General features: G+C 38.5%; 1 protein-coding gene across 1 annotated transcript in view; it reads left to right on the top strand.

The window, feature by feature from the left end:
• Positions 1-16,516, top strand: part of Kiz (kizuna centrosomal protein) — a 90,042-nt gene that overhangs the window by 25,064 nt on the left and 48,462 nt on the right. The window contains exons 5-6 of the mRNA XM_042666511.1: positions 4,418-5,063; positions 6,215-6,479. Of these exons, the coding sequence (XP_042522445.1) occupies positions 4,418-5,063; positions 6,215-6,479 (911 nt within the window). The remainder of the gene's footprint in view (positions 1-4,417; positions 5,064-6,214; positions 6,480-16,516) is intronic.

A 16,516-nucleotide genomic window follows, 5' to 3' on the forward strand; every position in this document is an offset into this window, starting at 1 on the left:
ACCAGTTGTTTAAGGATACAGGTGGACCTGTTGCAACAATAAGAAGTACAAGTTGTCATGTCCAAAACGAGCTTTACAACGTTGGTACGGGGGGGGGGGGGGGGGGAAGAGGGGGAAGGAGAAGGATTGGGATTGGGGGGGAGGGTGGAGTCTGGGAAGGGATGTGAAGGGTAAACAAAGGAGGAGGCTGCAACGCTTGGTAAGAAATGTACGCATTATCCTGCCCATGTAACTGTAACTCCTCTGTACAGTATGTTCACAAATAAAATTAAATTAAATTAAAAAAAAAAAAAACACACACAAAAACAACTAAAGGGAAGTGCTCAGACAAGACTTGAATTTAAGCCCTAGAACCAGCACCAAAAATAAAAAACGTATGGGGAAAATATGTCATTTTAACAAGAGGAAGATACAGTTTGTGGAAAATACTATTTTTCCCTTTAATGATGACACAGAGGATTAGAGAACTTTCGCATGAGGACAAATACCAATTTCTTATTCTTGCCAAATTCTGTGTACGATATATTTTTAGAAAAAGATACTATGCAGTCTGAAAAAAATGAGTTAGTGTCTAGAATCATTTTTGAAAAAGAATTTGGCAATGACTATCATAATTAATATACTTATACACTTTGTGTTAGTAGTCTAACTTTGGTCATGTATTCCCTAGGAATAGCTTTAGTTCAAAATAGCAGAAATACCATTTGTCTGTTGCAGCATTATTTATAGTAGCCAAAAAAAGTGAAAATCTGAATGGCCAGCCTTAGAGGAATGGCTGGCTTGAGGAAGGGGAGAGTCTAACCACATATTCTCTATATATTAAGCAAAACAAGGATACTTGAATTTGAATTCTGGCTCTGTGACTGTAGGCAAGTTGCTCAACCTGGCTAATCCCTTAAGAATAGACACAATAATAATAGTTGTTTGGAAGATTAGAAGTAATGAGCATAAATCTCTTTAGTTTGTGGTTGGTACTTTGTACGTGTCTAATTGAATAGTCATTGATCCTACTGCCATACTCCTCACTTCTACTGTCACCATTGTCATCCTTTGTTCTTCATTAAGGTAGCCTACTTTGCTCCTGACTTCTTACCACCTCTCTGTGGTAGTAAAGGGGCCGCTGTAGGGATAGGGAGTAGAGAGGCTACCTATAAATTAAAAAGTGGAAAATAATACCACTTGATGATAACAACTCATTATGGATTGATTTTATGGTGGTTTTTACCCTGCAAATAAGTTACAGAATATGCTTTAATAGATCCATGGTAAAATTTGGTAATTCCAACAACTGATAGATTTAATGGCCAGAGACATCTCATTGTAGTCATAATTGTGAGAATTTGTAGTCATAATTGTGAGAATTTGGTGGTAACTATAACTGAAAGTGGAATTAAATGAAAGAGGAATTTAAAAAATCACATTGTCATGGTATATTAGTTTGGTGGGCTGCCTTTAACAAAATGCTACAAACAGAGTGACTTAAATAACAGATTGCTCACAGTTCTAGAAGTTGAAAGTTCAGATAGAAGTGCCAACAGTGTTGGTTGTAGATTGTATCTTTCTGATGTATCCTATAGGCTGTTCTTATATACACAAATAGGGGGGTGGGAAAGGAAAGGAGAGAGAGAAAGAAAAGAAAATATTCCCAGAAAGCAAGGAGCAAGAGAAAGGGACCAAAAAAATTGTGACAAAATGACAAGGAAAAGAAAAAACTTTCCAGTTAGATGAAAATCATGAATCAGTAAAGCTCAAGTCAAGTATGATAAACTCAAAAAGATCTACGCACACATATTTTAAAAAAGAAAACTCTCACGCCTATAATCCTAGCTACTCAGGAGGCTGAAATCTGAGAATCACAGTTTAAACGCAGCCTAGGCAGGAAAGCCCGTGAGACTCTTATCTCTAATTAACCACCAGAAAACCAGAAGTGGTGCTGTGGCTCAAGTGGGAGAACTTGCCTTGAGCTGAAGAGCTCAGGGACAGCTCCCAGGCCCCCCCCCCCCAAAAAGAAAGAAAGAAAACAGAGTCCAAAGCAGACAGAAAGAACAACAACAAATGAATAGAGAAGAGACGAATAAAAGAATACAAATGTATAAGAAGGAATAAAAATTCATAAGTTATTTGAAAAGAATCAACAAGTTGACAATCCCTTAGATTCACTAAGAAAACAAGAAGACTCAAGTTTTTAAAATTAGAAATACAAGTGGGTATTTTGTGACTGACTTTGCAGAAATAAAAAAGATTATAAGAGAAATCTTTTAATAAGTATCAACAAATTAGATCACCTAGATAAATTGGACATATCTCAGAAATGTATGATCCAAGTTGGACCAGAAAGAAGTAGACAATTTGAGTAGACCTTTAAGAAGTTACATGATTTAATTAACAAACTATTGATTTAAAAATTATTTTAAAAATTTATTTGAAATTTGTTTTTACTAGAAAAAGATGGAAATAAAAATATATTAATCAATTTGAAATTATTGTAATTATAAACTAAAATAGATATATCTTGACCAGTATTTTACTTTAAAACAATGTACTTTTATTATTTCATGTTTTGAAAAAAAAGCTTAGGAAGCCTTTAATTTTTCTTGATGGGTGTTGTTGACTCATGTCTGTAATTCATGTCTGTAATTACTCAGGAGGCTGAGATTTGAGGATCATGGTTGGAAGCCAGCCTGGGCAGGAAAGCCCATGAGACTCTTATCTCCAATTAACTACCAAAAAAGATATCGTAGTTCTTTAGACATGGTTTCCTATAATTGTTTGACTATATTTAATGTAGCTAATTTAATGTCTTTATCTGGTATGTTCAATACCTGAACTTCTCATGGACAGTTTCTGTTGGTTGATTTTTTTTCTTGCCCTATATGAGAACCAGTTTCAGGGGCTGGGAAGGTAGCTCAGTGGTAGAGTGCTTGCCTTGCAAACATGAGGCCCTGGGTTCCATTCCTCAGCACCACATAAGCAGAAAACGCCAGAAGTGGTGCTGTGGCTCAAGTGGTAGAGCACTAGCCTTGAGCTGAAGAGCTGAGGGACAGCGCCCAGGCCCAAAGTTTTAAAAAGTTATTGAAAGTTACTGAAAAAAATCTTTCTGGTGTTATCTCTTTTATGGCACAGAGAATTTTCAAAGAATTTTTCAGAGGTCCTATTCCGTCATTTTTTTCTGTCATCGCTGTTCATTTTTTTCTTTTTTACTTCCAAGTAATGTCTTACTTCCAAGCATGTCTTATTTTACAAATAGAAGAAACTGTATAAAGGGAAGCAAGACTTAGATTGTTTTATCTGTGTGTGTGTGTGTGTGATTGTGTGTGATTTTTCTCTCATTATTGGGGCCTCAGGTTTTTCATTTGCAAAGACATTATACCTCCCTATCTATATGCCTCTGTGAAATAAATGCTTTTATGTCCTTGAAAGTGCTTTGGAAGAAAAGTATTTTACTTTCTGGAGGCTTTATGTTTGTTACTTCTCATTCTGCTTTTCACCATTTCCCTTATTCAAGCCATTGAACCAGTGTTTCCTTCTCCTTCCCTATTCTTCTCTCTCCTGCCCTCTCTTAATCTCATTTCCTTGCTTTTCTGATCTCTCCCTTCCTTTTCCTTTCCCTCTCTTCCTTTTTCCCTATCTGACTATGCTTATTCTCCCCATAGACATGACAGTAATTTTAAATTGCTACACATTTTTTAAATCACTTGAGGTTACTTAGGAAAACTGATACTATTTATAATTTTACTACAGATTTTGTATTTTTGTACATGTGATCCTGAGGGTTTTTTTTTTTTTTTTCCTCTGTCTGTCTGTCTGTTTATCTGCCTGCCTGCCTGCCAGCCAGTCTGTCTCTCATTCTTTTTTTTGAGTTTTATTTTTGAGGCAGTGTCCAGTACAGGCTGGCTTTGAATTCATGATCCTTCTACCTGTCTCCTGAGTTCTAGGATTATAGCCATGTACCATCATGTCCAACCTTGGAACTTTTCCTAATACTAATAGTAGAATTTTGAAACCTCCAATATTCCTTTGTATTCTCTCCCTATCCATTTTTGCTTGGTTTGGTTTGCTACCTCTGTAGTTCCGTGATACGTAAGTGAAAATTATCTGATTTTAGAATCTAGAACCACAAATCAATCCAGGTGACAAGGAAGAGGGAGAAGATGGCATGAAGTTCTAGACAGAGGAACTCCATGTAGTTCCGCTATGGTTCTATGGCATGTTTATAGAAATAAAAGTTTTTTGTTTGTTTATTTGGTATGTATGTAATAAAATGTATCCAGTTTAATTTTAATAATATAATTCAGTTGCATTGAGAACATGCATTTGTTTTATCAAACAAGGTAGGTGCTGATTTCATGGTCTTACCTTTCATTTTTGAAAACAGCCAAACTGTTCATATGTTTTATACTTCCATGTCTTCTTGCAGGAGGCAAGGCAGACAGGAATCAACTTGGGAACATCCATGTCAAGAGGGTTGTATCAACCAGCAACAGTCTTTATGGGGCGCCAGATGTCAGCCATTTCAAACATTGGAGATTTCAGTACAGAGCCGAAATCTCCCCAACCCACAAAGAACTTTTCAATTCCTGACCCATATTCACACCAACAGACAGCACAGAGCAGTAATGTGACAGACAGCTGTGTAGTACAAACTAATAATGACACACAGTGCTTAAATAAGACTGACAAAATAGATGGAAAGACATCTCTTCAGATTGGTGAAAAAACGCCAGTCACAGCCAGTGTATTGTCTGAGGAGGAACCAACTCATTGCTTGCAGATAGGAAGCAGTTCACGTCATAGCAAGAATAATTTATCTGAAGGCAAAAAGTCCGCCGAACTCCATTCCTCATTACAGGAAAGATTAAGTCCAGAGAACAGAACCACTGATTTAAAGTGTGACAGTTCCAGCAGATCAGAAGGATCAGAGGGAGAAATACTGACACGAAAACATATTGAAGTTAAGGAAGAAAGAGCCAGCCCGCCAGTCTCTGCAATATCAGTTTCAGAACACTGTGCATCTGAAAATAAGTGGTCTCAAGAGAAGCATTCTGCCTGTGAAGGTTTCTCAGGTTGGATAAGAGGCTGAGTTTTGTTTGCTGGTTTTTGTTAGTGCTTAGTTTTTCTGGATGGTAGTAATCTTACAAATTATGCTCTAATTTTATCTCTGTCAAAAAACAAAATAATGAGAGGTGATTGTGTGGCTCAAGTGGTAGAACACCTGCCTAGCAAGCACAAAGTACTGAGTTCACTAGTACTACCAAAAATAACAACAACAGCAACAATAATAATAGTGACTTTGTCAGTGCATTTCATTCTAGTCAGTCCTTAAATGTGTTCAAGGGAATATTTTGAAAATGAACTCACTGATTTTAAAAATTACTATTAACAACACTTTAGCTAGGCTCTGGTAGCTCAAGCCTGTAGTCCTAACTACTCAGGAGGCTAAAATGAGAAGGTCAAGATTGGAAGTCAGCCTGGGCAAAAGAGCCCAAGAGATTCTCCTGTTAACCAGCAAAAAGCAGGAAGTTGATGTTTGGTTCAGGTAGTAGAACACCTGTGATTCCCCTTGCCAGAGCATGAGGCTTTGAGTTCAATCTCCAGTACCTCTGTGTGTGTGTGTGTGTGTGTGTGTGTGTGTGCATTAAAATATTAAAAGAATTTTTTTATGCTAGTCTTGGAGCTTAAACTCAAGACGTGGGTGCCAGTTTTTTTTTTTTTCTTTTTGTTGAAGGCTACCATTCTACCACTTGAGCATCCCCACTTTTAGCTTTTTTGGTGGTTAATTGGACTTTCTTTCCTGGAAGAGTTTTGAACCATTATTCTCCAATCTCAGCCTCTTGAGTAGCTGGGATTATAGGCATATGCTAGCAGTGCCAAATATTTTTAAGGGATATGAGTGTAGCTCAGTGTGAAGTACATGTTTAACATACATAAGGCCCTGGGTTCCATCCCTAATACTTCACACACAAAAAATACTTTTTATGTATGTATGTCTTTTTGTTTTGTTTGCTTGCTTTTGGTGGTACTGGCATTTTAACTTAGGACCTCATACTTGGTAGTCAGGTACTCTATTACTTGAGCCCTGCCCCTTGCCCAGGTTTTAAATACTAAAATTAGGTGTAAGTTGCATATGTTTTTAACCGACGAATATTTTTTTCTCTGTTACTTCAGTTGTCTCTTTAATTAGTGATCAGTAATCTCTTCATTTTCCCTCTTACAGATCATCTTGCCCATGGGTCCCCAGAGGCACAAAGGCCTTTCATAAAAATGCTGGAAGAACAGGAGGAAGAAAGTTCATGTAGTAGCAATGACCTTACCATCTCTCTAACTGAAAAAGACTCATTTTTGGAGAATCTAGAACCACAGCCATATCCAGGTGACAAAAAGAAGGGAGAAGATTTCAATCAAGAAAATAATGTCCTATCCACTGAAAACAAGAATTGTGATCCAGAAAAGGAATCCTCTACTAACTCACCAACAAGACAGTAAGCTATTGCTTCTCTTCTCTTTTACTATTCTGTTTTTATTGTGTACATTTTTAGAAACCAAATCACTAGGATCATTTTATTGAGCACTTGCCATGATGGGGTAAGGGCTTCTTAAGTATTATAAGTCGCCTTTTAGATATGATCTAATTTTATTTCTTTTTTCCTTCTACTTTTTCTTTTCCTCTTCTATTTCTTCTTCTTTCCTTCCTTTCCTTTCCTCCCCCCCCCTCTCTCTCCCTCTGTTTTCTTTCTTTCTGTCTGTCTGTCTCAAGTAGCATTTTTGTGTGTGCCAGTTCTAGGACTTGAACTCACAGCCTGGGTTGGGTACTATCTCTGAGCTTCTTTTTGTCCAAGGGTAGCATTCTACCACTTGAGCCATTTCTCTACTTTGAGCTTTTTGGTTGTTAATTGGAGATAAGAGTCTCACAGACTTTCCTGCCTGGGCTGGTTTTGAGCCTCGACCCTCAGGTCTCAGCCTCCTGAGTAGCTAGGATTACAGGTGGGATCCACCAGTGCCTGGCTCAAATAGCTTTAAAAAGTATCTTTTAAAATAGTATCTTTGAATTATGGTGATTGGTAGTTATAACCAAATAATCACTGGTTAAAGTTTAAAGTAACCTACCCACCTATCCCCTGTCATCTTAGTCTGCTTCTCTGTCCACTTAATCTGCTTTATTTTTTTGTCATTTCTTTTTTCATTTTGGTATATTTATTTGTTTCTCAGTTTTTATTTCCTGCTTCTCCTCCCATATTTGGGAGAGAGATAGGTTTCATCTGAATAAGAGCAAAGGGAACACAATACAGAGGCCATGCAGTGAAAGCATACTTGGTGTTTCTAGGAACAGCAAAGAGGAAAGTGCAGCAGGATCAGAAGATGTGAAGGGAAAGAAAAGGTGGAATGAGAGTAGTCCCTATCATGGTGGATCCTGTAGGCTGCAGGCAGAACTTTGGATTGTACTTCAGAGGAATTGGTTGCTTAATGGAAGATAAACTGGGAGAAAGGGAGAAGAAAAGAGATCTGTTTGGAGAGTATTATAATGATCCAGGGGAGAAATGTTGTTATCTGGACAAGGGTATCGTCACGGGTGGTGAGAAGTGGCAGATCCTGGATATACTTTTATGAAGAAGCAGCAGGATTAGAGATTGGATGTGGGTGGTGTGAGAGAAGGGGCAGAAGGATGGCTTCAAGATTTAGTGGCAGTGGGGCTGGGAAGGTGGCTCGGTGGTAGAGCACATGCCTTGCATGCCAGAGGCCCTGGGTTCGATTCCTCAGCACCACATAAGCAAAAAGAAAAAAGCCGGAAGTGGCGCTGTGGCTCAAGTGGTAGAGTGCTAGCCTTGAGCTGAAGAGCTGAGGGACAGCGCCCAGGCCCAGAGTTCAGGCCCCATGACCAGACCAAAAAAAACAAACAAAAAGATTTAGTGGTTAAGCCAGGCGCTGGTGGCTCACCCCTGTAATCCTAGCTACTCAGGAGGCTGAGATCTGAGGATAGCGGTTCAAAGCCAGCCCGGGCAGGAGAGACCGTGAGACTCCTATCTCCAATAAAACCACCAGAAAACCGGAAGTGGCACTGTAGCTCAAGTGGTAGAGCGCTCGCCTTGAGCTGAAGAGCTGAAGGACAGCGCCCAGGCCCAGAGTTCAAGCCCCATGGCCGACCAAAAAAAAAAAAAAAAAGATTTAGTGGCAGTGACTGGGTGAGTAGATACTGAGTTACTTACTAAGATAGGAATTCATAGGAGCCATTGATTTAAGGGAAAGCAATCAAAATATAAATCCTAGACAGGTTATATTTGAGATCTTTTTAACATTGAAGTATAAATGCATAGTAAACAGATTTCTTCAAGTCTGGAATTCAGAGAAAGGTCAGAAATAACATTCCAAGGTTAAAAAGCTGGTCACTGGTACCCTTAGAGTCCAAACTAGAAGTCTGGTGCTAGTATTCATGTTCTTAATCTTCTTGTTTTGAAATCACAATCATAATGGTAATATACCCCTGAACTACCGCAGGTTCTGTGTCAGGCTCTATATTAAGAGCCTTATTCATAAACATTAATTCTATATTATGCCCATTTTATAGGTGAGGAAATGTAAACACAGAGTTAGTAACAGTCACAAGTAATTTGGCATACTTGGAACTTGGTCATCTGGGTCCAGAATCAGCATTGTTAACTGCTACTCTATCCTGTCTCCCCCATATCTCTCTACTGCCTAGGTGGCTGAAGTATCATCCAAGATAATATTTTGTAAGGTTAAAAATAAACTCAAAGTGCAAGTTATATTAATTAAGAAAAGAAGAGCCTTCCAGACTCAGATAAACTGATGAAGTGCTATGTTCCTTTCTTCAAACTTGAATGATTTACAAAGTTCCTTTGTTCTCTCTCTCTGCCTAGAGTGTTATTAACAGCAGGATGTAATGCAACCTTTCAAACTAAGTTAAATGGAAGTCTTGGTTTCTATGAGTCATAAAAAAGGGAAAATAGATTGAAACATATCCAATGAATTTAATTTATCCCTTTTTTCAAAAGTTACATATAGGAGGGAAGTTATTCATCTAGAAAGATTTGCTTCTGGAAATCCTACAGCCCAGAATAATAAGTTAGAGTAGTATTCTCTTACAACCTACCTCAAAATCACTTTAAAAGAAGCAAAAGTATATTTATAAATTGATTATTTTTTCAGACATGATGATGCCTTCCTGGGTCTGTTCTCAGCTGACTATTTTCTTCTGCACAGTCACTAGTCTTGCTCTCAACATAGATAGTGCCTGAATAATCCTTCTGTCTTCATATAGATTTTAGCCTTTGTTCCCAAAATAAAGTTGTACATTTTACTTTTGGAAAAAATAACACAAGGCCATTAGGTGCAACTATCAGTACTCTTAGTGTTCTGCTTGGCATGTCTTTCCACAATCTTGCTGTGCCTCTATTAGCTTAGCTATTTGATCTGGAAAACCTAGGCATTCCTGTGATGGTTAATCTTGGTTGCCAACTCAATTGGTTTGAGAAGTAGTTAGGAGATTAGTAAAGCACACCTCTAGAAGTGTCTCTGAGGGCATTTCAGCGACACTTAGGATTAACTAAAGGAAAGAACCTGCCCTGATTGAAGGTGATAAAAGAGAAAAAAGGAGAAAGCCAGCTTCATAGGCATTCTTTCTACTTCCTGTCTGGATGGGATGATTTACCTTTGGCACACGCTTCTACCATTATGACATATTGTATTTCTACAGGTATAGAAACATGGAGCCAAGGGACCATGGGTTGAACCTTCTGATATAAACACTTCCTCCCTTAAGTTGCTTTTTTCAGGTATTTGGTTACAGTAATGGAAAGTTAACATATTTTCTTTGTCCTTATTTTGGTTTACATTTCTGAAATTTCTTAGCCTGGTGTTTAGGGAAGTTATCTTGAGATCTAATCAAAAGCAAAGTAAGGGGCTAGGAAGGTGGCTCAGCGGTAGGGTGCTTGCCTTGCATGCATGAGGCCCTGGGTTTGATTCCTTAGCACCACATAAGCAAAAAAAACCGGAAGTGGTGCTGTGGCTCAAGTGGTAGAGTACTAGCCTTGAGCAGCCTTGAGCTGAAGAGCTGAGGGACAGCATCCTGGTCCAGAGTTCAGGCTCCAAGACTGACCAAAAAAAAAAAAAATAAAAGCAAGCAAAGTAAATGAGAATCATAGTCATTATCACATACTGTCTGTAGAGATGTTAAAAGAAATTTTTGTTGGCCAGCTTGAACTCCAGCCTTTGCCAATTAAAACATTTTATTGTATGGGGCTGGGAAGGTGGCTCAGTGGTAGAGCGCTTGCCTTGCATGCATGAGGCCCTGGGTTCGATTCCTCAGCACCACATAAGTAGAAAAAGCTGGAAGTGGTACTGTGGCTCAAGTGGTAGAATGCTAGCCTTGAGCTGAAGAGCTGAGGGACAGCACCCAGGCCCAGAGTTCAGGCCCCACGGCCAAACCCCCCCCCCCAAAAAAATTTTTTTTATTGTAAAAGTGATGTACAGAGAGGTTACTATTACATAAGTCAGGTAATGAGTACATTTCTTTTTGAACAGCATCTCCCCCTCCTTTATTCTCTCCCAGTTTTTCCTGACTTCCCTTCCCCCAAAGTTCATTTCCAACATAGTGTCTAGTGAGTATCACTGCTGAATTGGTTCACCTTTAGTCCCATTGTTTTTTTGCTCTCCCTTCCATACAGAACAATCTTGGCATAAAATAAGTAATACATACATATGTGTGTGTGTGTGTATTGTATCTCTATAAAAATTATAGATTGTTTGCTTGGTTATTAGAATATAAGACTGTGTCTCACTTACATGCAGTAGTTTCTTATTACCTGAAGGAACTTGGTTCTAGAAGTCCTGTAGATACCTTTAGAGTCCTGCTGGTACTCAAGTCCTCTTCATAAAATGGTACAGTATTTGTGTATAGCTCACTCACATATTCTCATATACATACCATCATGTCTAGGTTACTTATAGCACCGAATAAAATGTAAATGGGATATAATTATTATATTCTGTTGATTAGGGAATAAATGACAAGGGAAAAAACCTGTTCATGTTAAATACAGACATAATTTTTAAAAATATTTTTGTATCCTTCTCAATGTGAAGAGGTGACTGCACTGATTTTTTTTAAATCCAACTTTTTGAAAGATGTCTTAATATCTAACAAATTGTTCATAGACTCTTCAACTTTGTATAAATTCAACTACAATATATGCTTTAAAGAACACTTTGTTTCTTGATTTTGAATCTTTACATATGTTATATCCTTGCTCTAGTTTTGTTACATACACTTCATGGGACATCTGGGACAATATTGAAGGAGTAGGGATAATGGATATTCTTTGTTTAATTTAAATTTAAATTTATAGTACAGAGGCGCTACAGTTATATAAGTAAGGTAATGAATATATTTCTTGAACGTTGTTACCCCCCTCCCTCATTTTTCTCCTACTTTCCTCCCTATCAACTCCTCTCCCCCAGAGTTGTAAAGTTCATTTCCAACATAGTGTCTTATATTGCTGTTTCACTGGTTCACCCTTTGTCCTATATTTAACCATTTTGTTATTCCCCTTCGCCAAGTCAGAGAAACGTATATACAAGACACAGGGTACCAGAATCAAAAACAGTGACAACAGGAGATAAATCAAAGGAAAAAAACAAAAGAAAAAAATAACTTCACTTAGTATGTTAAAAAACAAAAACAAAACCCCTCATTTCCATATCTTGGAGTTAATTTCTATTAGCATCATTTTATATGGTCAGTAGCTATATACATAACTATCAAGCTGTTATGATCCTCTGATCCTCTGCTAGGACTATCCTAGACATATACTAATTACTACAAATGAGGGAAACCATAGAGCCTATGTTTCTTTGAGTCTGATTTCACTTAATATTATTTTTTTCCAGGTTTTTCCATTTCTTTACAAATGAGGTGATGCCATTCTTTCTGATGGAGGCATAGAATTTCATTGTGTATATATACCATATTTTCTTGATCCATTCATCTACTGAGGGGTATCTGGGGTGGTTCCATATCTTAGCTATGGTAAATAATTCTGCAGTGAACATAGTTGTGCTAGTAGCTTTAGTGTGGCCTTGTTTGTGATTGTTTGGGTAAATGCCCAGGAGTGGATTGCTGGGTCATAGGGGAGCTCTATGTTTTAGTCTTTTGAGGAGCTTCCATTCTGCTTTCTAGAGTGGTTGAGCCAGTTTACATTCCCAACAGTGTAGTAGCCATTCCCTTTTGGCCACATCTGTTATTATTTATTTCCTTGATAATGGCCATTCTAACTGGGGTGAGGTGGAATCCGAATGTAGTTTTGATTTGCATTTCGTTTTTCTTTTTCTTAATTTTTTTGGCATTCATGGGCATTGAACTCTGGGCCTAGGCACTGTCCCTCAGCTCTTCAGCTCAAGGCAAACCTTCTACCACTTGAGCTACAGTGCCACTTCTGGTTTTCTGGTGGCTAATTGGAGATAAGAGTCTTATGGACTTAACTGCCTGGGCTGGCTTTGAACCATGATCCTCAGATCTCAGCCTCCTAAGTAGCTAGTATTACATGCATGGCGCCCAGCTTGATTTGCCTTTCTTTTATGGCCAGAAATGTTGAGCATTTCTTCATGTGTCTATTGTCTATTCTTATTTCCTCTCCAGAGAAGTCTCTTTTTAATTCTTTTTTTTTTTTTTTCCAGTCCTAGGGCTTGAACTCAGGGCCAGGGCACTGTCCCTGAGCTTCTTTTGCTTAAGGCTATCATTCTACCACTTGAGCCACAGTGCCACTTCTGGCTTTTTCTGTTTATATGGTACTGAGGAATCGAACCACAGGGCTTTATGCATACTAGGCAAGCACTCTACCACTAAGCTACATTCCCAGTCCTCTTTTCAATTCTGTAGTCCACTTATTAATGGGATAGTTGTTTCTTTGAGGATTTATTGTTGTTGGGGGTTAATTTTTTGAGCTCTAGATATATATTTTATTTATTTATTTATTATTTTTTGTCAGTCATGGGGCTTGAACTCTAGGCTTGGGCTCTATCCCTCAGCTATTCAGCTCAAGGCGAGTGCTCTACTGCGTGAGCCACACTGCCACTTCTGGTTTTCTAGTGGTTTATTGGAGATAAGAGTCTCACAGTCTTCCTGCCCGGGCTGGCTTTGAACCGTGATCCTTAGATCTCAGCCTCCCGAGTAGCTAGGATTACAGGCGTGAGCCACTGGCACCTGGTATCTAGGTATATTTTTTTTATGAGGCCCTTCTCTGTTGTATAGTTAATGCAGATCCTCTCCCAATCTGTGGGTTTTTTGTTTATCTTGCTAGCTATGTCTTTTGCCACGCAGAAGCCCTGCAGATTAATGTGATTCCATTTATCCAGCCTTTCTTTGATTCGTTGTGTTTCTGGATCTTAATTTAGGAAGTTTTGAGCCATGCCAAGAAGCCCTATCCCCTCCTGTAATGTTTTCAGGCTATCTGCTCTTACTTCAAGATCTTTAATCCATTTGGAGTTGATTTTGGTACAGGGTGATATATAAGGATCTAACTTCAGTTTTCTACATGTGTATAGCCGATTCTGCCAGCACTATTTGTTGAAGAGGCCATCTTTCTTCCATCTGATAATTTTGGCTCCCTTATCAAAAATTATGTGGCCATAGGTCTGTGGGATCATTTCTGGGTCTTCAGTTCTATTTCATTGGTCTTCAGGCCTGTTCAGGTGGCCAGTACCAAGCTGTTTTTATAACTACAGCTTTATAATAGAGTTTGAAGTTTAGAATTGATATTCTTCTCGCACTATTTTTCCTGTTTTTATTTTTCAGGTCTTACGTTATTCCATATGAATTTTTGGATTCTGTTATTTCATTAAAGAATGTTAATGGGATATTGAATTGCCATTTTCACGATGTTAATCCTCCCAATCTAGGAGCATGGGAGGTTTTTCCACTTCCTTAAATCTGCTTTAATTTCCTGTTTCAGGTTTTAAAAGTTTTCATCATAGAGGTCCTTCACCTCCTTGGATAAGATAATTCCTAGGTTTTATTTATTTATTTTTGAAGCTATTACAAAAGGAGTTGTTTTTCTGATTTCAGCCTTGCTCTTTTCATTGTAAGCATGCAGAAAAGCTACTGATTTGGGGGGGCGGGGGGAGGTGTTAATTTTATATCCTGCTACTTTGCCAAAGGAAAACACTCATTTCTTAATGCATGTCTACAGCCATCACTAAGTCTTGGTTACTGACTAGAAACATGATGAGTTCAGGCTGGTTGTCTCTGTTTAAGGATGGAGGGAAACATCTATTATAAATTCTCCCAGGCCTTTCCATTCCTCATTAGGAAACTTAAAAAAAAAAAAAGTTGCTGGTCCTAAGAATGGGAATAGAACAGAATGATGAGGTCTGTTTGGAGGCCAAAGTGTGTGTGAGGGGGGGGGAGGCGGGGGCAAGGGTTTTGCTTGTGCAGTCCCTGCTACAACGACAAGACCTTAGCACTGACAGTACCCTACAAAATGTAACCCATAATTCAAGCTGTCAGCTTAATCACACTGTTATCCAGGTAAAGAGAAGGAGCCCTTGTTTCTTGGGTAAAGAGAAGCTGTGTTGTTTGCTGACCTCTGGTCTGCAGCCTGCAGCAGACCGCCCTGCTCTATTGGCCTTTGTGTTGCTTTCCCTCCTCTTTTTCTGGTCATTGTACTCCCTTCAAGTGGCCCCCTGGAAGGGACCACCCAGGGGGCTGCACAATGGGGACCGAGGTAGCCACCAAAACATAGGGTTTGTAAGGCAGACAGTTAAAAGAAAAATACTGTTTAACTATGTATGTGTTTGTCCTCTCTATAATAGTTTTGTGTAGCAAACAAAACCCCATATACAAATTTCAGTGTGGCCACACATAGAGCTGTTACAGCCGTCTGGTGTCAGACTTGAGATAGTTGCATTGAGTTTATTTTCCCAGGGCACTAATTCTTGATGTAGTTTATTTATGCACTTGAATTTATTCCAGGAAACTTGATATCAAAACAAGTCACCCTTACGTTTTTCATACTTTTATTAATAATTATTGGAGCTAGGGGGCTGGGCATTGCTCTTAGGTAAAATATTTCTGTAGCTATTTAACAAAAGCTAGCAGCATGGAATTCAGTTCTCAATAACCATTTACACCCCTGTAAAAGGATTAGTTTTAGCTAATTGTTACACTGTTTTAAATCTTAATTTGCATCCTTATGGAGGTAGTACTTCTGCCAATCTCTTCTGTGGTCTAAGTTGTATTTGTGTACCTTTGGGTGGGAGATCCATACAGGTTTTCTCTTACTAGTGTTGGTGCTAAATAGCTTCAAATAACTAGTAAGCCACAAAAATTAAAATAGTGTCTCTAGTTTTGACTGACAATATCTGCTTTGGGCTCATTAGATTTTATAGCAGTTGTGGCTCTTGTATGTTTGGCCCATGAGTGAATTCTCCTTTATTTGTTTAAACCTGAGCATCTTCACAGGTCTTTGGCAGACTTTAAATGTTATTAATTGTAATACACACATTTCTTTGAGAATAAATGTAAAAAAACGAGCGCCAGTGCTTCATGAAGTGACGGTTTTAAAGTAATCTTTTCTACCCAGACCATATATTCTTAGTTTAAGGCTCAAACTTTTCTTTTGTTTAGATTGCCCTATAGTCAATAGATGAAATTTTGTTTTTGTTAGGATAAAGCTGGAACTACCTGTCAGAGTTCCAGATGCCCAGCATTGGCCAGCAGTGAGGTCTAAATACAGTATAAGATAGTGAATGGCAAGGGGTGGAAGGCAGAGCAAAAGAAATTAGAAAGTCTCAACTACAGTGTGTAAGAAAGGGTTATGATTCAATTGTAGTAAATAAATGAAAATTGATAGAATACTTATTGAAATGTAAAAAGAAATTGAGACTTTTTTACTTTTTTTTTTTTGGTCATGGGGCTTGAACTCTGGGCTTGCGTGCTCTTCAGCTCATGGTGAGTGCTTTACCTCTTGAGCCACAGTGCCACTTGGAGTTTTCTGGTGGTTAATTGGAGATAAGAGTCTTTCCTGCCTGGGGTTGGCTTTGAACCATGATCCTCAGATCTCAGCCTCCTGAGTAGCTAGGATTACAGGTGTGAGCCACTGGCTCCCGGTAAAATTGAGACATTTTAACAATGATTCTGTTGGTGTGGCTCAGTTTTTACAACTTTCAAGAGAAAAATTAAGGCAAGACTCTAAATGTAGTGAACGTGTAGCTTATTAGAATAGAAAGGCTTTCGGTGGTGAAACTTCTACTTCAGCACAGGCATTTATTGAAGTTTGAGAGTATTGGAACATAAGGTTCCTTGACATGATGAGCCTACGGGAGTGTTGTGAAAGATTTACATGTCTCAAGAACCACCTTGCACCTGGGGTTATCCATGATCATCTTAGAAAAACCCTGAGGTGAGGAGGGGATCCAATTTTAAGGCATAATTATAATGACAGGGTATTGATCATAGTAAAATATCTCAGACCAGATCAGGAGGACATAATGATGAGTAACATTCCAG

This window comes from Dipodomys spectabilis, unplaced genomic scaffold (assembly GCF_019054845.1).
Source record: "Dipodomys spectabilis isolate Male_0828 unplaced genomic scaffold, ASM1905484v1 ptg000365l, whole genome shotgun sequence".
In the NCBI taxonomy this organism is placed as follows: Eukaryota; Metazoa; Chordata; class Mammalia; order Rodentia; family Heteromyidae; genus Dipodomys; species Dipodomys spectabilis.